Raw genomic sequence first — 25,358 nt, 5'->3', positions numbered from 1 at the left:
TGCCCTAGTAAACCCATCACAAGAATCACTCATCGTCCCAAATTCATTCGTAACAAGCATTGCCCTCACCCGTGATGATGGATTCCTAAACCATCAGCCAACCCCACTTCTTCTCCCACTCCCTCTCCATTCTCCAACCGCTCGGGTCCCAACACGCATACCCCATCTCAATAGTAAAACTTGGCATAGTAAAGAAATCCTTACAGAGCTCCTCCTCATCCAGCACACCTCTTAGCCTTATCAAGCTATCCCGCATCCGCGGAAATGGTAGCCGATCAAACCACCGTGGATGCACAATCATCTGTTGCAGCTCTGTCGGATGCAGAGGTAAGGGGATATGCGGTTTTGGCATAGGTGTGCGCGAGGAGTATGATATGGCACAGGTGATGCCTTGGATATCGCCATTTATGTAGAGTGCTGAGAAGACGGTGTAGGGGGTGGAAATTTGGATTAGCGGAGATGGAGTGGCGTATGATTTTGGGTACGGTGCGTGGGTTAGATCAAGGTCAAGTATACCCGGCTCCGGGTTTAGATCCTCAATGAGTGGATCATCGGAGGAACCGAGTGATGGTAAAAGTAAGCCTGAAGTATCAAGGAATGCGAGAGCGTTATGGTTGTCCTCAAGCGGGGTCTCAAGTGATGTATGGTCCCTTGGAGATGTGGAGTACTGGGTTTGGGGTTGTCGCACTATTGATGAGCTGGTATCCAGTTGACCTTGTCGTAATCGCTGTCCTGCATCTCGAATCAGTATCCCCACGGTACTTACGCAGCGATCCATACATACGTCGCGCACGTTGTGCTAATCGGTCTTGTATTTGCTTTCTCTTCTTCGCATCTCGAACGTTTTTCCATTCGTCATCCTTAGGATCTGTTCTTCGTACCATAGTGTATTATCTTGCAGCTTTTAAAGTTGCAGGTATAACCTTTTTTGCACAATTGTAGGGTTGAACAGACGTTGACAAGAATGGTTCTTTAAGGCGTCCATAATGCTTACAAATGCAAGGATGAAGGAACAGGATGCTTCACCAATTGGCGTAGGCCTCGTATTAGAGTCCACAGTATCGAAGAACCGAAGTGCTCGTTGATGAGATTTATATTATGCATGATTGACCTCTAGCATCATTGCGGACGTTGTGCTGCAAGACTATCGCGTGTAGAACCAAGCCTTGGAAATACCAAGAAAATTGGGGCAGCTCCTCGTATCTGCCCAACAAGCATAAATATAGCATTCTTCTATCACCTATCAATTATCAACGACCAACGTAAGTCATGAATATTGGAGGTGCAGGTTGTGATGGTTTGAGTACCCGTGGACATGTGTTGCTGCATTGGAAAGAGCAGTGCTCATTTATAAGGTACATCGTCTTGACATTTTTATGTACCACTGTAGCCTATACCAGCAAATTGGATATCGCGATTCATTTGATCATCAGAAGTCGAAAGTCATAGTGGGCAAGGTACAGTGGTAGGGATGGTGGGGGCTGGGTACGGTGCTGCTTAGTCATTGCCGAAGCCTTGGATGCCGTCTCTTCGGCGTTGCTCCTGCTCCAGCATTTCGGACCTCTCGCAATCACTTCACATCTTTATGTTTAGCACTCGGTAATGGCCTTGTAAAATTAGTCGTCACCTATAGGTCTCAATGCGCTTTCAGCCTCTCACGAATGTCACCAACCACTTATGACGGCTGCACAGCCTATCGGGGGCCAATATGGCTTCTCGGTCGCGAGGCTGAGTTGTCACCCACATTTCTGCGTGCAACCCCAACCAGAACAAACTGGAGCCTCGTGAACCCGGACTAATCTCACTCTCCTGACATCTTTCGCGTCAAGCTGCGCGTCCGACAATGATGCGGCATGGCGGATCCATTATCCATTACCGCTAGTATTATCACGCTCATACACGTCTCTGTTCAAGTGACGGTACTGGTCAAACAGTTTCGCGATGAGGTGACTGTCGTGGATGCGACGCTTACGAGCCTTCTCAACGATGTGGGCGGGTTCCAGCGCGTACTAGAATCCATGAAAGAGACAATCGAGGAAAATGACAACAAAGAGACTCTACAAGCGACCGGTCATGTAGGTAACCACTGGAAAAACCTCGCGCGCTCGCTGGAGGATGGTGCAGACGCTTTACAGAAGCTGCACGCCACCTTAGACGGGGTCAACAAGAAGACATTGGTCCTTGATGCACCACGGAAGCAGCTCAGGTTGAAGGGCGCCTATGAGCAAATCGCGCGATACCGGGAGCAGATTCAAACATCTCACACCGCGATTCAGCTGTCGCTCAGTACAATTGTCCTGTGAGTGGGTTCTCTTGGGATCGTTTGCTACCCCACTTTCAGCCTGCTCTATGTCATCACGTGGCTGCTTGCATTGCTTGCCTTGAAGCATGTAGCCGCAGATTAATGCATTCTTTGACAATTAATCTTCACTTTCCCGCTCCTATGCTGACACAAAGCTCAGCTGGAACCAGGTGACTTTCCAAAAGTCGACTGAGATGATACCGAACAAAATTGTTCCAACACTGGACAAATTGTACGATGAATTCCGCACGTTCGGTGCTCTTCTCAATGCAAAGATCGAAAAGCTCCAAGATGCCGTTGCGGATCAGAACGACTTAGAAAATTACGAACTTATGTACATGAACAACTTGCGGGAGTGTGTTCGCTCAGCCGCTGATGTCGTGTCAACTGCTTCGACAACGCTTAACGCAGATACGAGCGACAAGATCTCCGTCAAGCATGGTTCCGATTTTGGAGACGTCTTCGTCAAAGACGCGAACGAACCCATGCTACGTTGGTTTGCCTCGAACACCGTATACGATTTCGAAGACGTGGAAGCACCATTATCCGCTCCATCGGAAGCTAGCAGTGGTGATGTCCAAACAGAGTATCAGTCAGACAGCGACTCAGATATCGAAAACGACCTGATCCGATCTCTTTTTAACGAGGGCAGAAAAAGGAAGGAAATCGGCGATTTAGAAAGCGCTATTCGCTATTTTCGAAACTGTCTCACGCGATTTTCGTCGAATGCTAGCTACACATCTCTGACCTCAGCAAAAAGCGCAGCAGCATGTGGCGTATCAAAGATCGAATTACTCGAGCATCTTATTGATTGCTACTGTCTTCTGGAAGCGTGGAGCAAAGCGAAAGCGATCATGAAAGACAAGCTATTCATTACCGAGCGCCAAGTTGGCAAGAAAGACGAGCTCTATCTACGGGATACTCTAAACCTGGCCGAGCTAATGATGAAGAATCGTGAATACGTCGAGGCGCATCTCCAGGCACGGCGATCATTACGAGGATTCAGGAAGCTGGGAAAACACGGGAATGGTGGCTATGAAGAATGCTTAGAGTTCTTGATTCGGATTTGTAAGACCGAGGGGAAAATAGACGAAGAAGAAGCTTATTCAGCTTTACTGGCAAGCCATGAGAGGAAGATCAAACGGTCAGCTTCGGTACTTAGGACTATAGCGCCGTCTCACGATAGCGCAAACCTTCAGTCAGCTTTCAGCCTGATCCTAGAGGATTCCGCTGAAGCAGCCCTTGTAGTCTCTCGACAAGCAGAGGAGACGCCGACTCATGTGCATGACTTGGGGAGTAATGAGGCACTACCGACAGAGACAGAGGGTCCGACTCTGCCTTTACCTGCCGAGCTCCAAGTCCAACCCCCTGAGAGCTCTCAGTTCGACGATGCAGATGAGGCCACCTCGGAAGAGAACTCCAAAAGCGTCTCCGAAAGAGAAGAGATGACATCTGCACATCAATACCCAATAGTTTCTAGACCGAGCCCAATCTCGACGAGCCCAAGTACTCCACAGGATTACGAAACGGTATCGCTGCCTGGCGACGACATCTTAGCGTCAGAACAGAACTTGTTGACTTTGGTATCACAAGAGTACATAGGTACATTAAGCACGGAATCTGCTACACCTGATTTAGGAGTCAGCTCTGAATTGCCCGCTACGCTGACTTCACCGAACTCTGGAGACCATTCTCACCTCGATGTATACGCGGACCACATTGCAGCTGCTCAATTCACTTGCATGTTATACAATGCTGCGGCGGATGAAGCGACCAAAAAGGCACTGAAGAGTCAAAGAAGAGACGCTCGTTTTCTGAGAGCATACTGTAACTTGTTTCATGGCCAAGATCCTCACTACTATACAGAAAGACGTGACGACGGTTACTGTTGTATGATCAGGATCAACATTAAACACGGTTGGCATTGCATAGTGTCGGGCTACGAGATTGAACAACAGGCAAAGGATGCAGCAGCAGCTAAAGCATGCGAGATGCACATCTCTCGTGCAGACGAAATGCTTACGTTGGATACAATGGAGCGACGCGATCCTAGCTCCGACAAGGAACTATGTATCCCATACGATAGCCATTTACTCCCCGAAACATTCTTGGAGCGATTAGAAGGAGTGGGAGCCGCATCTTTTTCCCCTATCACATTCGCAGATATACCCCATATCACGATATCAGCGGAAACCGATGAACAACCTACAGGCACCGGCAACGGGGAAGTCGCGACACCTACTTCGGAAAATTCGACAAATTTATCGAGAGTACGGCGTAGTGCATCCGATTCTAAGATACTTCCCAACCAAGCAGCAGGACAAGGGCTTGTCGAGAAGTTTCTTGCAAGGTCTTACGCCGCACTGAAAGGAACAAAAACACATCAACGCGCTGTCGTGAGCTTCTCAGCGAGTTCATCGAACAGTACAGAGCCTCAGTGGACTCCTAATAATACTCATTTAGTGGATTCTGCCGAGGCATGTACAAATTGCGATACGGATCTGTCCGAACTTCCCTATTATTCACAACTCGGACACAGAAACGGTGCATGTACACCTCAGGTATCGAACAGAAGTATATCGAATCCCATCAAGGTCAATCTCTCGCTAGGCTTATCTAGAGACGATACCTCATCCCATTCTATTAGTCACATCGACGCACCCACTTACTCATCTCAATCTTTTGAACAACAATACAGCAAGCGGAAATCAGTTACTACAGTATCTTCGGCGGTAGAACAGTCTCCCTCATTAAGCAAACATACGGCACCGGAAAGCACATGGGCGTGTAATGTCTGCAAACCAGATATTCTTCAGTACACGAGCGAAAGTCAATGTCGATCATGTTTTGCCAACAGAGACGATCACTGTCCCAGCTCTACCAATGATTTCGAGCGTCAAGCGCTTGACCGCTACCAGACACTATTGACACCATTGAATCTGAATGCACCAAAAGGCGCGATCATACGGCGGAAGGTGATACTACTAGGAGACACATTATGTGGTAAAAGCTTCCTCGCAAGCACGTGGAGTGAAGGGGTTGTTCCAGAGGAAGATACACCTGTGATGAATCACTTCATCAAGTCAACGAAGATCAAGGATCGTCAAGTCGAGCTTGTCATCTGGGACAACACCGGTAGAGAAGGCTATGAGATAATGCGCCGTCTCTCATACGATGATGCGCACATAGTGTTGATATGCTTCGACATCGGTGATCTAGACTCATTTGAGAATATTGACTATATGGTATGTCTGGATAAATATCAAATATATGATTACCTGGAAACTGACCATAACAGTGGAGCGTTGAAGTGAACGATTATCTCCGCGATCTGCCTAAGATACTTGTTGGGTGCAAGAAGGATCTCCGCAATGATAACGCAAAACTCGACAGCTTGCATCGTCAGCATTTGATACCAATATCTCCATATGCTGTGAGTTTAAGCCTGTTGAACATGAATCACACACTAATTCCAAATGCAGGCTGACCGGCTTGCAATGAAGATACATGCTCTAGCATACTTCGAGACATCGGCCATTAAGCGACAAGGTCTCTCGGAGCTCTTTGACTATGCAGCGGAGGCTTCCCTGAGAACGGTGCCGAAATCCAAGACAAGTGGTATAAGAAAAGCTTTGTCAAGGGGAATCCAAGGTTGAGATCATAAGCTGGGGCAGTATCGAACGTACTTTCTAAGCATGTCACGAACACCCTTGCGACCGTCACCTGCTTTGGGCCTGTTACCTATTCTCACGACTTGGTGTGTGCTGTGAAAAGCCACAAGAGCGCAGTTAGTGCTAAAAAGTGTCGGGACGATGAACACAGCGACGTCGTTGCCATATCAACATCATGCGAAGCGCATCTATGACCCAGACGCGTCTCTCGAGGAACAAACTCGTGCACATAGGTTGATCCTCAGGATGTGTCTTACGGGTCGACTCGGGTCTGCAATCACCCACAATTTGCACACCATGGGTAGAGGTTGGAATCGTACGTACTGTACTGGCTAAAGCTATACGAATGTGGCGGACGTACGCCTAGCAATGGGTATTACATCTGCTTTGGACTTTACTAACCTCATTGCGTTAGCGTTCTGCAATTGGAATCCTTCACGATGCACTCCGCCTCAAATCTCACAAAACAACGCTGACCGCGTGCATGATCGTGTTGCAGGAGTTGGAACGTAAACTGGATCTGTACAGCTACCGGTCGTTATTCCTAGCAAAGGAATTCACCTTCTGCGGTATATGTTTCGACCGTCTGACCATTTCACGGTTGCCTATTTCTTCGTTGTTCAGGACCTGCGTAGGATTAGAGTATCGCGTACGCAGCCAAGCAACCTCAACCTCGAAGAGGACCCTGAAAGCGCGCGATTTCTGTGGACCTCAGTCATGAGCGGAGGGCAAGACGCAGCGTGGAAGTCTGCCTTGCCATCACTTTCTCTTCGCGTGAGAACAGCGTGATGGCTCAAGAGTGTTGGATACACCTTGAGGTCAAGATATAAAGCTATCAGGAGATTAGATAATACAAACACCGGGACTACAGTATTTGAATCGCCTCAAACAACTAGTATACGAACGTTTCAAATAACCAGATCGGCTTCATTTTCACCATGCATACTCAAGCCATTATCCTCGCGGCCCTGCCTCTCATGGCTCACGCCGTCGAAATCATCCAATTCGCAATCTTTGAAGATACTACCCCCAATACGGAGTGCAACCTTGACCTTGACGGCGCCTACTGTGAGTAATAGCCCTGTGCGGACTACGTGTGAGACATACTAATTTCGTACACTAAACTTTAGTCATGTGCAGCGACATTCCCGCTGAAACCTGCTGCGCGAATTTCTGGCCGACTACAACTTCTATTCTAGGTCGCGGTCTCAACAACGACCAGACTGATGGCCGCGATCCAGACTCCTTCGCCGTGTTCAATGGCGAGGGCGGAGACCCCTGTGCCGTAACTACAAAGAGTTACTGTGGTGGCGGCGGTGGATTTGAGAACTTCTGCTGGGCTACTGGTGAGGGTGAAGGAGGATGTGGTTCGAAGCAGACCGGAGGTTCGCTGTGGCACAGTGGTGATGAACACCTGAATGGGAGGTTCGCGAAGAGGGCTGTGGGTGCTGTAAACCCCAACGTTGCCGGCTTCTGGGACGCAGCTGCGGGAAGGCATCGCCAGTTCAAGATTGGGGGTGGCGTACCTGCTAATGTTACCGCTGTGCTTGTCGAAGCCGTGAAAGGGAATGTTGAGTATGGTAGTTTGAGTGAGGTAGTAAAGACTTTTGAGATTAATTAACCATGGGTAGAGAGCCTGGTTGAAATCGCACCGAAGGCTTGGACTACCATGCATTCTGCGGGAAGATATGGATCACATACACAATCATATGGGATACATACACGCTATAGTACACTAGTCGCTCGCTATATATTCTTTGAGATGCACATTGCTCTTCAACACTGAACCATTGCTAGTCTTTCTTCAACTTCAAAACCCATCACGGTTCCTCCTTAATGATGCTCTCATCTGCGTCGACGTATCCATAATGTCGTAATATGTCTCTCTTCCAGCTTTTTTTGCTGGTGCAAGTTCGTAAGCCTCCCAAACCTCCAATCCGTGAAACATTATAGCCATGACAGAATGCTTGTACAAATATAGACTTTTCCGACTATAGTAGATGGTAAGATACCAAAAGACACTCGAAGCCAAGACAAGAGAGATTGGTAAGATGAACCACTCCCATCGAATTCGAACAAAGATTTCTGTTCCATAAGCATTTCCGTGTATATGGGTCGCGTTCGGATTGGATTGGCTGTGGACGGCTTGAGCCAGGACATCGGAGAAGCGTTCCTAACGGCGTGACCAGTCTTTTCCTTTCTCAGGAAGGTTATGTCCCAATAGTGACTCGTAAGTTTGTTATCTAATTGTTGCAAAGAAGAAGCGCCCTAATCGTCTGACAGCGGTTCGGTCCAGGATCAAATTGTTGCCCAGGTCGTCATTTGCATTGTACAGTGCAGAACCGTTTGCGTAATTGTCCATCGCCATGAAAGACGTGTTTAGTGGCAGGTCAATGTTTGACAGCAAGTCAAATGTGTTGGCGATTCTATCGCTGCTACCTCTGATCGAGACGTTGGAGTAGTGGCGCGCGCAGAGGCTAGGGCGACACTTGGTAAAAGTTCCGCTCATCTCTCCGAAGCGATCTAGCTGCTCCATGGCAATAAGATCCGAAGTCGACGTGAAACATGTTGGAGTCATTATCGTCGTTACCTTGGGTAGATTCGTCTCCCCATCTAGCGCTGCATTTGCCGTATCAGAACCCGAGATACAGCCTGATAGCTTGTGTCTCGGGTCACCTCCCTCACGGATTATCACATAGGACTCTAGAATCGTTTCTAGAATCCACGTGGAGCTTGAGGTCGACCACCACAGGTGAGTTGTTCCTACAGAGTCGTTCGAATTAGGTGGGCCGTGAGATAGTTCCATGGTCCGATGCCAGGGTCCACTATCCGGCTCCTCGAACAAGATAAACTCGGTCTCATTCCTCAATACGAGTACTTCCCCTGAGCCGAGTCGCGAGCCTTCGTATTGAGGCGTCACCTGGTACCTAAGTTTGAAGGCTGTGTGGTTGTCAAAATCCCGAAGTATAAAGCATTCTCTAACCCAAACACTTCCCTCTTCGTCCTCAGCTACTGCGGCTTTGAAGTAGGCATGTAGTGTAATCCGCTCACTTGTGGTTATATTGGGTAAAAGTCCAATAGCTGCGCGACCTTCCCAGACGGAAAGGGTGATGTTCTTTGGGAAACCTGCCATGAGTTGGTAGTAACAGTACTCAGAGTCTTTGCTGAAGCTGATGTCTTGGGTCTTGCAAAATCCATGTACAGCAAGAGAAATATAATTGCTGACGTCACACTCCAATGTCGGGCAGTAGGAATTGTTTGGCATCATGACTGGCTGATCAATTATAGAAGCCAGCAAGCCAGTAGCCATTTGATAAGAAAGGTCTGGTGGAAATGTCAGCTACCACTACTTGGAGTATGTTGATATTCTTACCTTGCGGAAACTCTATTTTTTCCACGAAAACCGAGTGTGTAAAGAAGTAGGTGGACGCGACAAAGCCAGTCGTGTTCGACAAGATTGTCCTCTGGGTATGTAGTTTGATGATTTGCTGTGTGTAAGGCTCAAAACCAAGCATCAGAACTGTGATGATCGCGCCGAGCGTAGCGAGGAGTGCAGTGCCGCGGGCTCTCCAAAGAAACACGAAAGCCCCCCATAGCCCTCGACTAGCTTCATCAAGTATCTGTATGCTCCGAATATTCCTGGGTCGACTGAAGTAATCCCATTTGAGTTGGCCAATACTCTCTGCTATTGGTACGAGGAGGGAGGATATCGTAATCGTCGAGAAAACGGAAACCAGTGAGTTGGGCTGGATGGGTAACGTCCCTAATGTCAACGTACGAAGCCAGTATGTGTCTCGTATGCAGTCGACACAAAGAAATTGACCTACATAGTCGTAGCGGCGTTCCATTCATGACAAAGAGAATTGAAACTAGCAGGGACATACAGATGAAACTGACTATCACAGCTACTGTCTCCCACCACCACCCTTGCTCTCGTACACGATCTCTTATTGTCTTTGGCGGCAGCTTCAGTACTGGCTTATCTCGCACTTGTGGCGACGTACGGTTCGCTAGTAGCGTCTCCGTACCGGCGTCCTGCGTGGAACTGACGTTCGTCATCTTCGAGATCGTCGCCTTCACAGAGACAATACGTCAGCGTGGCGGTACATGTAATGGTTTTTGGACAGAAAGTCCCAAGGGATTCGGCAATATAATTTTAAGCCAGATATCGATCTCGAAGAGTACCCAGACGTCCTGTAATTAGCAAGGTCGCACGCTTCTAGTGTACCTAGGTAAACCTATCAAAGGTGTTGAAGTACTGAGCGGTTTTACGCCTGACAGAACTTGCTGCGTACAACAGAGAGAATTAAACTACGGTCAGATACCAAGCATGGTGGTGGAACAGCTCGCCACATATTACTTCTCCATGGTCGTATATGGGAGGGGCCGGCGCGTAACAGTTGGGGGCCGCCAAGCTATAAGTCTGCCAAACCCTTCTCAGTAACGCTCAGAATAGCTTCATTTGATACTCATTTGATAGTGGCGGTGATATAACCAAGTACTAACAGACCAGAGGTGAGTTGGAGCTGGATATCAACTTGCCTGTGTTGACGCGCCGGTATCATCGTGGGGCTGACGGCATTTGCGGGGTAGCACAGGTAGCGACCTTGAACTGCGCCTTTGAACGTACAACAGACCTGTAACCTTCCAAGTGTTTCCAACGTTCCCAAAATTAGTGCAAGGAAGATGCGCAAGTTTGAACACCAACCTGACAAGGGCGGCCCGAAAGGAAGCGCAAAGGCTCGAATACAGCTACCGATAGCGCAACCAGCCGCTGAACCAGCATCAAATGGGCATTCGGACTCACCAAACATCACCTCATCAAGCGCGGATCCTTACAAAGCAGCTTGTGAAGCTCTTGATCGCGACGGCTTTGTCGTTCTATCCGCCTCGCTCTTTCCAACTTTTGATCTTGACGCCCTTCGCGCCGCTGCCTCACGCATCACAGCAGCAGCACGATCTGGAAACTGGCCATATATACGTACGTTACCAAAACAATTTCCACCATGGCCACAGGATCCTTCAAACGGGATCTGGTAAGTGTTCCTGTACGAACTGCATGCGAGACCTACACTGACTTCGTACACCCACATTTAGGGGAGTGCAGCATCTACTCCACCCATCAAATCCAGATCATCTCACATTCGCAAAGTCATATTTCGACAGCGAGCTACTGAAATATGTTGCAACACTGATTGGCTGTGGAGAAGACGATCTGACCATGGAGCTGTACAATATGCTGGTCCGGCCGGACAAAGACTTCAGCCTGCGGTGGCATAGAGACGACGTGGCAGTGACAGCAACGCCAGAAGAAGAGCTGGAGCGACTGCAGAAGCCAGGGCATCACGCACAGTGGAATCTCGCACTGTATGATGACAGCAGTCTCGTCCTCGTGCCTGGTTCTCACAAACGTGCACGCACTGACACAGAGAGGAATGCGGATCCGTACGAAGCACATATGCCCGACCAGATTACTGTGCAGCTGAAAGCAGGAGAAGTTGCATTCTACAATAACAACATTCTCCATCGCGGCGTATACGATAGTACGAAAGAGAGAATGACGCTGCATGGCAGTATAGGGACAACACTTGCGGGAAGTGAGCGAGCGAGGAATGTGCTACAGCATGGTGTTGGTGATTGGGCGAAGGAATACAACTTTGACGATTTTGAGCCTGAGATGGCAGCAAGAGCGAAGAAGATGAGAGAGAAGCTTGTGGAGATGGGGGAGAAGAGTGGAGATGTTGGCTTCTTCTCGAAGGATGAGTAATCTTGTCACGAAAGAGTCGGTATGACAGCGGTTTGTAGATGATGGTGAGAACGTCAACAGCTGAACCTATCATGGCTTCGAAATGGCAAAGAGATCTCCTAGTAAGCTCAACATCGTGACATGCTCAGAGAGCTGGTTGAGCGATACAAGCATCGAAGACGATATGTGTGCTTGAACACAACGAGCAATCACACCAACCTGCGAATCTAGACAAATTCAGCAAGGTTGTTGTTAGAAGAGGGGTAACTAAGTACAACATGTCCGTAGCGTTCCAGACCCACAGCCCAGTCAAATCCTTCACTACCCCTGGACAACTCCCCACTCTGTTCAAAACGATACAGATTTTGCTCCGCTTCGATGCACCGCAGTCATAATGTCGCGCTGGGAATATATTGGTTCAAATTTCCTGAGTTTCCATCAAGCAATCACCTCCTGATTGTTCAAACCTTCAATATCAGCATCGGTGGTTTAGTGGTAAAATTAGCCGTTGCCATCCTTCACAGGACAGTTTCGGCTAGCCCCGGGTTCGATTCCCGGCCGATGCATTTTTGCTGTTCTACAGGTCGCTATAAGTGCGGTGGTGGTGGTGGTGATGGTAGAGGGACTTGGTTTTTTTGCAAGACTCCGCGGACGTCACGTGCCAGCGGGGTTCCGCCAGCGCCGACCGCTGTGTTACTACGCGCTAGAGACTGCGAACAGCGGGGTATGCTGCAGAAGCTCGTCACTGCGTTTCGGCTTTTTTGTTCTCTGGTTTTGCGCTTGGTGGTGGGGTGCAAAGTTGATACGGTGTGCAGCACGGCGTTTGGAACCTGACAATATATACCGTAGATTCCGCAACAGTCTTCTATACTTCCTAAAGAGGAGCCTTGGCGCAATGGTAGCGCGTTGGTTTTCGGTTGAAAACATAAACACCAAAGGTACAGTTGTCCGAGCTTCTCCCATTCCAGCACCATCTAACTAAATACAGGTTGTGGGTTCGATCCCCATGGGCTTCGCTTGCTTTTTTTTTGCACTTTGTTTTGCGCTTTTTGCCGTCCCTGAGACATGGAGACGGATCTCAGACGTGCGCTGGTGCTCCGTTTGAGATTCTGTGATTTGTTGTTGCCGCGGCTGCTGTTCTTTTTACAATCTCCACATCTTCCTTACCAACGATTCCTCTCTCACATTGGATGCAGAATACGAGTCGCGGTAATTGGGTACACATGTAAGGAGCGGTTGCCAGGAGTGCCAAGTAGGCTTTTGATGATCTCCACCTACTCCCGGTGGTAGAACGCAGGATGATATACGGCAAGGAAATTGATTGGGGGACCGACGGCAATCGGTCTTCATGTTTCAGATACATCGACCCAACCCAGCGACCAGGTTGCCCTCTGTCAAGGCAATTAAGACAGGCAACCTGGCGCACATAAACAAACCTGCCGTAGTCCGGAACCGAAGATCCTTGCGTCACTTTGTGTAAGATTAAGGTTCGGGAAATTGTGATACCCGTTTTGGTCGATCAGATAACTTTGGATCTGAAACCACGGTGAACCGAGTGTGGATATACGATTCAACGGTCGATGTGAGCTGGCTCCTCAACGGTACAAGGCTGACGTGTCTTTACAATGATGTCATATGAAGAAATTCAACAAAGGCAAGGTGAGATTTGACGCAATGATCTGACAATCTTTGTGGTTGAGCTCTCTAACCCAAAAGCCAGTTCAATGCGTGAGAGTCGACGGGAAAGACTACGCAAATAACAGTCCAATCGTGATAGAGTCGGTTGAAGCGGTCAAACCACCCGAATGTCAGCACTACCTGGTAAGTTGACACAATACAGGCAAGTACTGGCTCTTAGCCTTGGAGTTCATCAAGTTCTCCGTGGGTTGTGAGTAACAAAATACGTCGACGTGCTCATGTTGTGCGTCCATCAAATAAAAAGCTAGTGTACACAGAAAAAGCTAGTACACACAGAGGTACACGGCCGACTGCAACGAGACAGCATTTCCAGATCCGTGGCGCTCAGTTGCATGAACCTTTGCGATCGTGCAGACAGCGGCTGGACGGCAATCGACGATCGGAAGAAAGATTCAAGCCACAAGTCCTGACCTTAGACACGCTCCAATTGGCTGTAGTAGTTGCAAAAGCGCATGCTGCGTCCTTAGTACGAAGCCCTACCTTGTGTGACGTTGAGCAGAGTAGCCACGAAAGCTTCATCGCGCGGCCTTGGTCGGTCTAGACAGCGATTCGACTCTTGTGGGGTACCAGACGGGTAGATTGACCAAAATACATGATTGGTGGGTTGCTAGGAATTTCTCCCCGAAGAATCGTTGGGAATGCTTTAGGTTGATGGACGCGTGGATGCAAAGAAACGCATGCTGCGATGGCGTGTGGCGTGGTATGGTATGATCGAACGTTCGTACAGCTGCCGCGGATAAACAAAGATCGACTTCGGTTTGCACCATGGTCATGGAAGGATCTGGACTGCGTGGAGATGTTGAATCTTACAATACCCCAGACATGCAGTGGAGCATCCGAGAGCTGAGAGCTCCTGGGCAACCAACCAAGCCTTGTTGCTGTCGCGTACAAGGTCAGATACTGTAAAGTGTTGATGTCCACAATAATCGGTAGCCATTGCCGTGACCGCGGTGCCCGCGGTACCCCCGGGTGTGAGGCAGAGCCGCAGGAGACAACTCTTCATCTACATATTGAAGTCGCGTCTCAGTACAGAGTTGGTGAAATTGTGATCCAGAGGGACGGTTTCTTGCGATTACGTCCGAAATCCCGCCAGCTTGGATACCTAGCTTCACTATGCGAGAAGTCAATTCTAAATGTGTTGTGCTAGACTTTGACGGTAATCATCAGCAAACCGTGCTCTCGGGGTCTCGTTATTGCCGAGAGACGCGATGAGAAATAATGCACACAAGGACGCGATAGCGAGGACGCATGGTGATGCTCATGGATGGTTCCCGAAGGAGCAGGAGATTTTCCTCGATTTCTCCACACGAGTCGTTCATTGGTCGCCATGCCCAAAATAGAAGTTGCACTGATCGTGTCTTTCTGATGATCGCGTCATCCTGGCGAGAAAAGCGGGGCGTTAAGAACATGGTGCAACACCGACAGCAAACCCGCCCTCGAACGCGAGAAGATACGACGACGCGCACGACTGCCTTGTCTGCACAACCATGAGGACAACCCAACTGTCGGGACTGCAACCGCGCAATTACAGGAAATGATGTTGTGCCTCTGCAATGCACATCAAACAGCTCTCATCTCGTTGAGCCGAACATCCTCGTCCCGTTCCCCACGCCTTGGGGAACATCGCAATCCGCGAATTTCATCACGGGATGCGATCCTGCACGAGTCTCGCGGAAGGCCCGATGTAGTGCCGCGGACCCTCTGAGATGGTGCCATGCATGTGCAAGCAGCAACGTCTGAACTAGAGGCCCTGGTAGAGCCGTCCCATCAAATAGCAAAGAGACGGGAGACTGGCGTGCAGAGGAGCGGGGTACAGACATGTCGGTGAAGCATCAACATGGCGAGAATTAGGCCATGGAGCGTCGTTATCGCAGCCGGCCAACTAACTGATCTGCCCACCGCTACTCACCAACTGCTGCAAACGGCTGAGCCGCAGGTGCGCTGTGTGGGTCGCGCCCGTGTCGCGCAAGCGGATTGGCCGTGGAGCTCCCCTCGCAGAGGCGAATTCGTAAGTGTTTACCAGATCGCGTCGTATCTGCTCGGCCTAAACGCAACGCGTCGAAGCACACAACCCGCGACAAGACAAATTGCAAGCAGCCATCATAGGTCAATCCTCGTTGTTTCGTGGGCGCTGGAATGCGGGCCATGATGCGCCCGTCAGACGCTTTGGCGGCTCGGAATTGGCCCAGGCAGCGGTGACGTTGGCATCTACTTCTGCAGTGTCCCGTTGCCATGCAGCGAGAAGCTTCCGAAAGGCAGGGTGGGAATGTCGCGGGAGCAGCATGTGGTTAGAGGTCCAAATTGGCCGTCGCGATATTGTGCCTTATATCGGCTGCGCCCGAGCACTATAGGACGGGGGGAGCGACCAGGGTCAAAGTGAAGCTGGCGAGGGTCATGTTGCCATGTTCTTTTCACAACGTTGGTGGTCGGGGGCGGATGAAGCTTAACGGCCCATCGGCTACGAAGATTTGCGTGAATACGATAAACAGATAGGCCACGTAACGAAGCTGCGCTGAGGGAACCTCAGTTCAGCAACCACCAAGCCGTTGCAAATATGCGACACGTTACCCGGGTGCAGGCAGACAGTCATGGCATAAAGACGCAGCCTGCACTGTGGGGAGGCAGGGCAACGTGCTCGTTGTCTGGCGTGAGGAAGTTATTGAATCTCCTAGACCTAGCCGCGCCCGTGCGTGCGTGCTCCAGAGACTAGTGCGGCCCCTTTGCCTGACAACCTCAACTCTTCACCGCGACGGCCAAACTTACTCTCCCTCTATTGTTTCTTTTTCTGCTTGCTTGTTGAATCGCACGTCGTTCTTAGCAACAGAAGACCGACTCACGCAGACCGACCAATGCAGGCTTGAACAACTGCTCGGGAGGCTTGGTACACGCTGCCATCTCCGTCGATTCACGACAGCCTTCCCAGCGCTTGACGACGTTACATTCTATTCTCTGTTTTAATACCTTTTCTGTTTTGTTTCATAGCAGGTACATATCCCCTAAATGCCCGTCACCACCACATGAGCCCGGCGACAGGCCGCAAGCCTCCCCAATGCCGCATCACTTCAGGCCACGCCCCCGTCGCCCGCCTTCCGTCCGCGACTCTGCACACAATGCCCATCGCTCCATGATCCGCGACCACATCGCACCCATCAAGTCACCCTGCTAATCCTGTGACGCTCCACAGATCTTTACTTGCCTGCCTCAGTCGCCGCTGCCGCTGCCGCCGCCGCCGCTGCCGTCGAGCCCTCGCACACCCCCCGTCGAGCTCCTGATAGCGCTACCTCACAGGCCTCCGATGGCTCAGGTACTTACATCAGTCATCCAGACGACAGGACCGATTACAATGCCATACTCGCCGTCCGATGCATACAAAAACACACCCAACCACCCCAACCAGCAACAACAGCGGGCCTCGCAGATGCCGCGCAACCAGCACAATGGAAACTCGGGAGGTACAGGATACAGAGGGACGGCCGCACCGATAGCCCCGTATGCCTTCAACAGCACGCCGCAGCTACGCCAGGAGAACAGGTCCGCCTCAACACCAGCCCCTCAGGCCCTGCAGCAACCTCCCAGCCATGCCAACCAGACGCGACTCGGCCACCCTTCTCACCCCTCTTCCTCCTCCGATTCCACAGTCTCCACCTCGGGCTCATCCAACCGCTCGTCGGCTGGGCCACCTGCAGGCACTAGAGATGAACGCGAGGTCAGGAAACCTTACGACACCGTTGCGCCATCCATCACACTATCCACTTCCATACCCGATCTTTCGCTTTCGATAGGCGAGTCATCGCCTGTGAAGCCCTCCCCAGGACGGTATAGACGTGGCGCTGGAAGGACAGACTCGTCCAACAGCATTCCTACCGGTGCCTCTACCCCGACGCAGCGCTCTACGTCTGGAGGAAACTCCTACATGGGACCACAGCAGACCACGCAGAACGAAGGCGCAGGTGCTGCTGGCTTCCCGCCGCCGTTTCGGCCTGGGCACAACCGAGCGAACAGTGCAGATGATACGCAAGTTATTCGCTCAGGCGGTATAGACCCCGCTAAGCGATACAGAAGACGCAGTTTCAACGGACTAGAAGTAGACAACACCGTTACCTCCAACATGGCATCATTGCAGGTCAGCCCAGAAGCAGGTCAAAGCACGACACCGAGCGCGAACACCACAACCCCTTCAAACTCAAATCGTGCAGGAAGCCGCCCCGCCTCGAGTCATAGTCATGAGAGACAGGGCAGTGCGGGTAGTGCTTCCTCCAACAACTCCTCGAGATCCCAGGTAAGTACAGCGAATTCACCACACACACGCAAGCTAACACACGGTTTAGTCTCGCCCTGCAGCAAACACCCAACGTAGCTATGCCTCGGTAGCAGGAGGAAGCTCTTCCAAAGCATCCGAGCCTAACAGGCGGCAAGCTCCATCTCCTCTGTCGCATCCCGTGTCTCCATCAGAGCCTCCGAGTCCTGCCAAACCAGCTGTGTTACCTGGCACAGCTCTGCAACACCTCAACGCTGTGAACGACAAGGACAAGGGAATGAAGTCCCGTCTACGCAGGGCCTTCTCTTTTGGAAGCGCTGCTGAGCTCCGAAAAGCCTCTGCCGAGAATAACATCTCTGCGGAGCGTGCGAGGTTGAGGAAAGACAAATATCAAAATGACGAGGATGCCGAACAGGCCGCCATCATCGCAAAGCAAGAGGCGGCAGGTATAGGTGCTGGTATCTACTCGGGTCAGGGTGGCATAGGGTCTACCGACAACCTGTCTATACAGTCCGCTGCATCGTCCGCCTCTGTCATGCTCCGGAAGATGGGCCATGGAATGAAGAAGGGCACTAAATCTATCAAGGGTCTGTTTAGGCCAAAGTCTGTTATTGGTGTACCTGCTGCCGATGGACCCATTACCAGGCCCAGCGTGGGTCAGGTGTCTTTAGTCACCGTCGAGGCCGAGAGACAAAAGGTCAACGTTAACGCAAAACCCAATGAACAGACCGGAGGAGGCACCGGCTACCCTAGACTGGAGCGCAATTCCATTGATGCCGGTCGATCTGCGGAGATTGTAAACCCCTCTATCCAGGGCGGCGAGGCTGTGTCCAGGAAAAGCATCGTCGGAAATGACCGCGATCGTGCAGAGGTTCTCTCTTCTATGAAGAAGGGTATCTTGAAACGTATGTTCCCTACACGCTCCCTCAACACAGCTACTAATGCAATATCAGGCGCTGGCACAAACTCGGATTCTGGATCACCTGTTCTCAAGCCCGTAGATGCGGTTCCCAATGTGGGCTCATCACGATCCAGCTCTCCTGCTACGCCGAAAACAGAGGTTGGGCAAGCTCGCAACGATGACTACTTCGGCAAACCACCACGCATTCCCAATGGCAGCACGAGGAGTCTCCCAACCACACCCCACGGCGGTCTCCGAAATATTAGTTTCAGCCCACGTATACAATTCCACGACGCCTGGTCACCGCAGGACTATGATCGTAGGGGCGACATCGCAACGTGTAATAGGCTTACACCGATGCTTGCGCAACAGATCAAGGAGGAACTCAACTCCTTTAAGATGGTACGTACTTCAGCAATATCACCGTCCAGTGAATAAATGCTAACCACTCAAGCAGGAGATGGAAGTTCACGAGCTCTCGAAACCACACACCCATTTCTTCTAATGATTATGCATCCATCATTTGGACATGGCGTCTTGGCGAATACCTCTCATCGTTGCACTTGCGGATTGGAGCCATCAGCATTTACCAGTTGTCAGCTCTGTTCCATGTTCTGGTTACTACGGACTTGTTCTTCCATCTTAGCGAGCATTTGCAATCACGTAGAGGAAGAACGCTTTGCTTGCATGTGTGGGCTCAGCAAGCGGAGTAGTCGTTGGCATTGGACCGCAAAAAAAGACGAAGGGAGATCTTTTCTAGTTGAAGCCAACTTTTTCCTTGCCTCCTTTGTCTTTATCCGTGGTTCAGTCGTATGTTGACGTCCTTTTCCTTTACCGTCAGACTTGTCTTTGTCTCTCATTACTTTCCTTGTGTCAGTATCAGTCATGGTGGAGTGGTCTCTGCGTCGTCTACACTGTAAAGAAATCAGTATGCGAAAAGGAGAGTTGGACGTACTTGGCTGGCGCAAGAGTCCTGTTAGTGGCTTGTGCCGATTAGCTTGTAATTGGAAAACAATATTCGGCGTATTTCTGCTCTATGTCGACATCGAGTGACATGCCCCTTGTGATCCCTCAACATCATCTTGGCCCGCAATGGATTAGCCATCATGGTGTGACATGATTTGATCTACACTGCACTGTACTGATGCATATTTACCATCGACCAACCGCGTCCTAAATTTGGTGCATACAACCCCCCGAACCTCGTATCCTCGCGCCCTGCAGCGTCGCATTGATGGTCAGACCCGCACGCGTCCATGTCACTTCTGGTAGTTGTCAACGACAATCTCCGAAACCCCCCAGTAGTTCACAACACAGACGACGTCTGTTCTATCCGCCAACACCACCTCGATGTTCATCAGCGCGGCTTCATAAACTTGCCGCCGTCTAGTGAACCACACTTTCCCCTTCAAACACGTTACTCCGATTACGTAGGGATGGCTGCACATATTGGCGGTTTACGCGCTAATCTTCCAATTCATTGAAACTATCGTTTGGGGATCATGTCCGCAACCTAAAGCGGCCGCGTGATCCCACTCCTCGTAAATTGCGACGTATGATGTTCGGCAAAAGTTCACGGGTGCTATAGAGATTGGTAATACAGATAGGAGTGCATCGCTGTGTGGGTAGCATGGATGGTTGGATGTCTGGAGGGCTTGGAATCCTGTAAGGGCGCTATCCGTGGTCTCTATCTCGATCGGTATGAACATTGTGAGATGTGACATTGTTCAAGATAGGATATGTACCTTGGCAGCTTGTACAATGCGTGCTGTAAAATCTGTCGACTTGGGCTCGGTTGAGCACCTACTAGTCACGTGAGCGTATGGCTCGCTTGAAGAGGTGGTTAGCGCATCTTGGCAAGGCCACATCGGCTCCGCACCCACCTGGAAACTGCATTTTTGAGTTCGACAGTCTCTTCTCAGCAACCACACACAACCGACAAAATGGTACGTCTACTGCACAGTCGAAATATCGAAGAAGAAAGAGGTTGGGGCTGATTGTATACAGGCACCTGCAGCAACTGGAGGCAAGAAGCAGAAGAAGAAGTGGTCCAAGGGCAAGGGTACGTGATTACAGCACTGCACACCACCACCACCACCAGCACATCTGTACGCATCGGGAACACGTCGGAAACGCTCGAAAGCACCACTATAGACGTCCGCAACCTCGCTCTACTACCGCGCACTCTCACAACGCTCCGGAGAAGAATCGCCACTAACAGCCATATAGTCAAGGACAAGGCCCAGCACGCCGTCGTTCTCGACAAGCAGACCAACGACAAGCTCCAGAAGGATGTCCAGTCCTACCGCCTCATCACTGTTGCCACCCTCGTCGATCGCTTGAAGATCAACGGCTCGCTTGCACGAAAGGCGCTTGCCGACCTCGAGGCCAACGGTCAGATCAAGAAGGTTGTCGGACACTCAAAGCTCAGCATCTACAGTATGTCATCACAACAACACCTATAAGTTCACAGTCTCTACGGGATGTGGGGACTACAGGAAACGAATGCGGGCCTTTACTAACATATTGCAGCACGAGCTATCGGCGCCGAGGAGTAAGCTTTACGTAGCCGACAATTAAACGAACGTAAATGCGAATCTCGGACACTTCTTTCAGTTTCTCTACGGCATTCCTCTTTCCATACCAATCGGCGTCTTCATGAAATGAACGAGTCATACTATATTGGGATGTATGCTTCATAGCGGATATGAAATGAGAGGAACGGGCTCGGGTACAGCACCTAGAGTCCATTGGAGGTGTCGGTTATGTACTGAATGAAAAGACTTCCGAAACACCACCACTGCAGTTGACCTCGATGTTATGATTGAAAATATGCGTCACTGATATCGTTGGACCGACGTTCTGTGCCTAATGCCCACTATGTCTTAAGATCCCAATGTATATTGCATCAACACTTGTGGGGATTATTGCACTTTCTCCTTCGACCTACTTCTACGGTCATGCCGGGCACCATGTGTAGGACAGTAGCTTGTCGACGTTTCTTGGTCAACTGGGCTTAATATAGCATAGTTATATATCTAGGGATTGTTTGTCATGGCCTTGTCTTTCCCTTTCTTGTTTCAAGTTAAGAACATTGTTATCTAGTATCTCGTACGAAGAGCCCGTTTTTCTAGGTTATGCTACGTACTACAACATGCCTTGAAGGTATACGTTATCTCTGACTCAATACATGTTCAATGTCAACACAGCGAATACCTCTAGAGCACATTTTACCCAAGTAAAATCTAGAGCCAAAGGGCTTCTTTATAGTATGGCCAAAGTTATGCTGCTTTGCAAGCAGAAGTGGAAACAACAAGTGTAACAGTAATTATTGCTTACGTTTGAGTATCGTATTGAAACAGGTGCCAGCAGGCCGTAGCTGTACACCTATATACAGAGAATGCCTACCCCAGGATCTAGACGGATTCCAATCAACCGATAACAACCACTTAATCATACTTCCTGACAGGCCTGCCCTTCTCTGCCTGCTCACACAATCCCCTCTTGGGCATCTTATCCACCCAACCCGGTTCCCTCTTCACATAGCCCACACGCCTATACGGTTTCCCCTTGTCGCCACGGAACAACATGTGCCAGCCCTCCAAGCCAGCGACCATCTGTTTCCTCGCACTCTTGAGCTCCTGCGCATGTCTGTTCTTCAGCTCACCCTTGGTCAATGGCTTTCTCTTCCTCGCTTTTTCCATCTCCATCTCTCGTTCTTGTGGTGTTAGACCGGCTTTCTCCTCGGGGTCAACTGGTATGAACATTTGCTCTACGCCGCGTAGATCCGGGACGCTGTCTTCCGCAAAACAACCCGTTAGGAAGGCGCGCGCGGCGTCTTTGCCTGCGAAGAAGTGGTAGGAGCCGCCTGGACCATAGGTAGTTGGCGAGATGGACACGTCGTAGATTGTGCCGTTTAGCGCGAGGTAGATTGGTTTCGAGGGATCAGCGCCATTGTATAGGGCGAGTTCGGAGTCGGTTAGGGTGACTTCTCCTTGCTTCAAAGTAGACATGTTAGTCGCGAGAGACCTGTATTTGGAGAATGATGGTAGAGACGTACCATGAGGCTTTTCCACTCTCGAGCTCTAGTCCACCATGCGTTATATCCCCACGTCATGCTCTCTCCACTTGTACTCAGATAGCTCAGTCCACAGCTCAGTAGGAGCATGCCGCCCAGTATACGCAGTATGTCGAGTACTGATACGCCATTTGATGTTGCAACTGCTTGTTCCTTGACGGCTTGCTTGAGCTCCGCTTTCTCTTTCGCGCCTGTGGCAGTTGGTGGAATAGAAGATGTAGTCGTGTCTGTAGGCTCGTCTTTCGCAGGACGACGGTATCGCTGGGATGAGGACATCGTCGTGGTGGTGGTGGTGGTGGTGGTAGTATGTTCGAACTTACTTCCTAAATTGCGTCGTCAGTCTCTACATACATGTACATGTGTCAATCGCATTACATCGAGGCATCCCTACCTGTTCATCCAGCACCCATGTAGCTCAAACTATGGTACTCGTGAGTCAAAGACACTCGGATGCCGAGGCAAGATACCTCCTTCAAAGGTAATTCGCTATACGATAAAGTATTCGGAGACGTGTCCGTAAGCCAGGTACCGTCGGATGCGCGATGCGGAGAATAGATTGCTTTCGCGTTCCGAGGCGTTACTCTCGGGAAGTACCATGGATTTCGATTCCGATGATTGGCCGCTTTCCGATTGATGTCATTGGCGTTCGCGTGCCAACGCGCTACTGGACTGGACTTTCACTATTGGATGAGGTCGACATGCGTAGACTCTGAGTCGCATGACTTGTGGAATCGATACGCGTATTTCTATAACTACCGTATATCATATCTTTTAGGCGAATACATCGCTTATGTATCAATACAAGCCATTCCTTCCATATTCGTATACAGTTCATCCTCCCGCTTATCCCCTCCCTTATTCAGGTGTGCGGTTCGCATAACATAAATACTGCGAGATCGTTCATTGCAGGTTCGATAGTAAGAGTGAAAGGTTTGTTCAGTGATTTCCATCTGATCAACAAGAATAATCCAAACGGCTCACTCTGCGCCGTCGTGGATATCGCGTATCTCGACCTGCGCCTCTCTGTCACTCTTGGGAAAGACCTGTTTAAGACCTGCTTGGAAGACACCAACGTTGTAGTCGATGATAGCTTTCTTCTCTGCTGGGTTGTCCTGGCCCATGATGCACACTAGAGCGAGATACCTGTGTTCATTGTCAACACAACTACGTTTTCTTAACATAGAGGCGGTTAAACTTACTTGTTAATCTCCCGCAAGTAGAGGTACCTGCTGTTCTTTTTCTCCATCGTAATCAGGCTCTCAGCATCGTTGTTCCCTGTCTCGCTTTCATCCTCACCCTCATCAGGTCGATCCCAGCCATAGATCTCACTAACATCGATGACCACATCGATGTAGTCAGAACATATCTCATAGCTGCCAATGTCGGTAGGACTAGTATCTGTTGCGATGTAGATCTTGCTCATGATGTCGAAGAGGTAAGCTTTTTCGATATTACAGGCACCACACAGATTGTTGAGGAGTGCTTCGAGAGTGGGAAGCTGCGGGATGAGCTTTTGGATTACCTTGCTGAAAGCTTCGAAGATGGAATGGTCGTAGATGGATGTTTGGTAAAAGGATATGGGGGCCTGCTCGTAGCCGTGGTCGGAAAGTTCATCTTGTACCCGTTGGATAATATCCCGGAAAGTGTCGCCACGAAAGTCGTCTGACAAGCCGTCGACCTTGTGCACAAAGACTTCAACGTTGATGTTGGGGTACGATTGCTGTAGGTTAAGGATCGTCATGTTCAGACGCGCGATTGCATCAAGGTATTCATCTTGGGCGTCGATGACCCATATCAAAGCACCGATTTCCTCGAAGATGTTGTCTGTATCGAAAGCTGGGTCGAAATAGTCTAGATGACCTGGCAGATCCCATACTTGAAAGTCCATGAACGAGCTGGTGTAATTGATCAGCGGATAAATGTGCATGCTGTATAGATGACGTACTGCATTGACTCTTTCTTTATCCTGTACGTCGTCTCGAGGTACAGCGTCTCGCTTGGCGGTAGCTTGTGGAAGACAACACTTGATATGGAAGACTTGCCACTCCTGCGACCATATGGTTAGCGAAGCACAAACACTGATCACGTCTGATGTTACCTTCTCTGTCCCATGAGCAGCAGTCGTGGCTTGCCATCTCCCGCCTTGCTATTCGGGACACGACCCGTGTGGTACTGCGGCGTAAAGTCAACAGGCGGTTCCTCGGCGTTTGGTAAGTCCTGCAGAAAACGATCCATGGTCAATTGAGCACTTGGTTTGAGTAAGGATGAGCTGGCGGATGGACGCCGCTCCTCTGCGCCGTCATCTCGAACAAAATTGCGAGCAGCCTCAACGGTTGCTAAATGCCGCTGTGAAAGGAAACGGCTCTCCATGGTGAAGGGTAGTGGTACAGGGTATATCGCTAAGAGCAGAAGTCGCAAAACTAAGAGAAAACTGGGTATCGTGGGTTGCAGAAAGCGCCGCGCCGAGAGAAGACAGAAAACAGAAAGCCGGCCCTTCCTATCTCACTTCACCTGACCGGCATTTGCGCAGTGAAGCGTGTTACTCTCGTTTGGAAGTGACAGGCACGCTGCGACGACGTGTGGTACAACACCAGCGGAGAGGGGCCACGAGGACGGGCGGTACATGAGAAGGGGAGCTGGCAAGGAAGCGACGAGTCAATCAGGAGCCCCCGTGGTGTCCTACAAGAGCAGACGGTGATACGCG

The 25,358-nt window shown here is 50.2% G+C and overlaps 9 protein-coding genes across 9 annotated transcripts; 5 read left to right on the top strand and 4 right to left on the bottom strand.

Annotated features, from left to right (window-relative positions):
- Positions 1 to 85: 85 nt before the first annotated feature.
- Positions 86 to 884, bottom strand: ALTATR162_LOCUS1758 (uncharacterized protein; the record flags this gene model as incomplete). The annotated part of the gene is made up of 2 exons (XM_043309356.1): positions 86 to 732; positions 785 to 884. The coding sequence occupies 2 exons, from the start codon at positions 882 to 884 to the stop codon at positions 86 to 88; spliced, it is 747 nt and encodes a 248-aa protein (XP_043165291.1).
- Positions 885 to 1,853: 969 nt separating this feature from the next.
- ALTATR162_LOCUS1757 (uncharacterized protein) lies at positions 1,854 to 5,958 on the top strand (the record flags this gene model as incomplete). Its single annotated transcript, XM_043309355.1, has 5 exons — positions 1,854 to 2,299; positions 2,463 to 4,652; positions 5,178 to 5,547; positions 5,601 to 5,735; positions 5,785 to 5,958. 5 exons carry the CDS (start codon positions 1,854 to 1,856, stop codon positions 5,956 to 5,958), a joined length of 3,315 nt encoding a protein of 1,104 aa, XP_043165290.1.
- Positions 5,959 to 6,911: 953 nt separating this feature from the next.
- ALTATR162_LOCUS1756 (uncharacterized protein) lies at positions 6,912 to 7,594 on the top strand (the record flags this gene model as incomplete). Its single annotated transcript, XM_043309354.1, has 2 exons — positions 6,912 to 7,041; positions 7,104 to 7,594. The coding sequence occupies 2 exons, from the start codon at positions 6,912 to 6,914 to the stop codon at positions 7,592 to 7,594; spliced, it is 621 nt and encodes a 206-aa protein (XP_043165289.1).
- A 618-nt stretch (positions 7,595 to 8,212) lies between these two features.
- On the bottom strand, positions 8,213 to 9,825 carry ALTATR162_LOCUS1755 (uncharacterized protein; the record flags this gene model as incomplete). Its single annotated transcript, XM_043309353.1, has 3 exons — positions 8,213 to 9,297; positions 9,347 to 9,736; positions 9,801 to 9,825. 3 exons carry the CDS (start codon positions 9,823 to 9,825, stop codon positions 8,213 to 8,215), a joined length of 1,500 nt encoding a protein of 499 aa, XP_043165288.1.
- Positions 9,826 to 10,659: 834 nt separating this feature from the next.
- ALTATR162_LOCUS1754 (uncharacterized protein) lies at positions 10,660 to 11,740 on the top strand (the record flags this gene model as incomplete). The annotated part of the gene is made up of 2 exons (XM_043309352.1): positions 10,660 to 11,009; positions 11,071 to 11,740. The coding sequence occupies 2 exons, from the start codon at positions 10,660 to 10,662 to the stop codon at positions 11,738 to 11,740; spliced, it is 1,020 nt and encodes a 339-aa protein (XP_043165287.1).
- A 5,020-nt stretch (positions 11,741 to 16,760) lies between these two features.
- On the top strand, positions 16,761 to 19,081 carry ALTATR162_LOCUS1753 (uncharacterized protein; the record flags this gene model as incomplete). Its single annotated transcript, XM_043309351.1, has 4 exons — positions 16,761 to 17,696; positions 17,746 to 18,580; positions 18,629 to 18,978; positions 19,034 to 19,081. 4 exons carry the CDS (start codon positions 16,761 to 16,763, stop codon positions 19,079 to 19,081), a joined length of 2,169 nt encoding a protein of 722 aa, XP_043165286.1.
- Positions 19,082 to 20,519: 1,438 nt separating this feature from the next.
- On the top strand, positions 20,520 to 21,134 carry ALTATR162_LOCUS1752 (uncharacterized protein; the record flags this gene model as incomplete). The annotated part of the gene is made up of 4 exons (XM_043309350.1): positions 20,520 to 20,522; positions 20,584 to 20,638; positions 20,806 to 21,015; positions 21,109 to 21,134. The coding sequence occupies 4 exons, from the start codon at positions 20,520 to 20,522 to the stop codon at positions 21,132 to 21,134; spliced, it is 294 nt and encodes a 97-aa protein (XP_043165285.1).
- An 891-nt stretch (positions 21,135 to 22,025) lies between these two features.
- ALTATR162_LOCUS1751 (uncharacterized protein) lies at positions 22,026 to 22,589 on the bottom strand (the record flags this gene model as incomplete). The annotated part of the gene is made up of 1 exon (XM_043309349.1): positions 22,026 to 22,589. The coding sequence occupies one exon, from the start codon at positions 22,587 to 22,589 to the stop codon at positions 22,026 to 22,028; it is 564 nt and encodes a 187-aa protein (XP_043165284.1).
- A 381-nt stretch (positions 22,590 to 22,970) lies between these two features.
- Positions 22,971 to 25,024, bottom strand: ALTATR162_LOCUS1750 (uncharacterized protein; the record flags this gene model as incomplete). The annotated part of the gene is made up of 6 exons (XM_043309348.1): positions 22,971 to 22,977; positions 23,030 to 23,045; positions 23,685 to 23,797; positions 23,854 to 24,549; positions 24,600 to 24,701; positions 24,753 to 25,024. 6 exons carry the CDS (start codon positions 25,022 to 25,024, stop codon positions 22,971 to 22,973), a joined length of 1,206 nt encoding a protein of 401 aa, XP_043165283.1.
- Between the last annotated feature and the right edge of the window lie 334 nt (positions 25,025 to 25,358).

This window comes from Alternaria atra (genome assembly GCF_907166805.1).
Source record: "Alternaria atra isolate CS162 genome assembly, contig: 21, whole genome shotgun sequence".
NCBI classification, from domain to species: Eukaryota; Fungi; Ascomycota; class Dothideomycetes; order Pleosporales; family Pleosporaceae; genus Alternaria; species Alternaria atra.
This window is presented reverse-complemented; position numbering and strand designations above follow the sequence as displayed.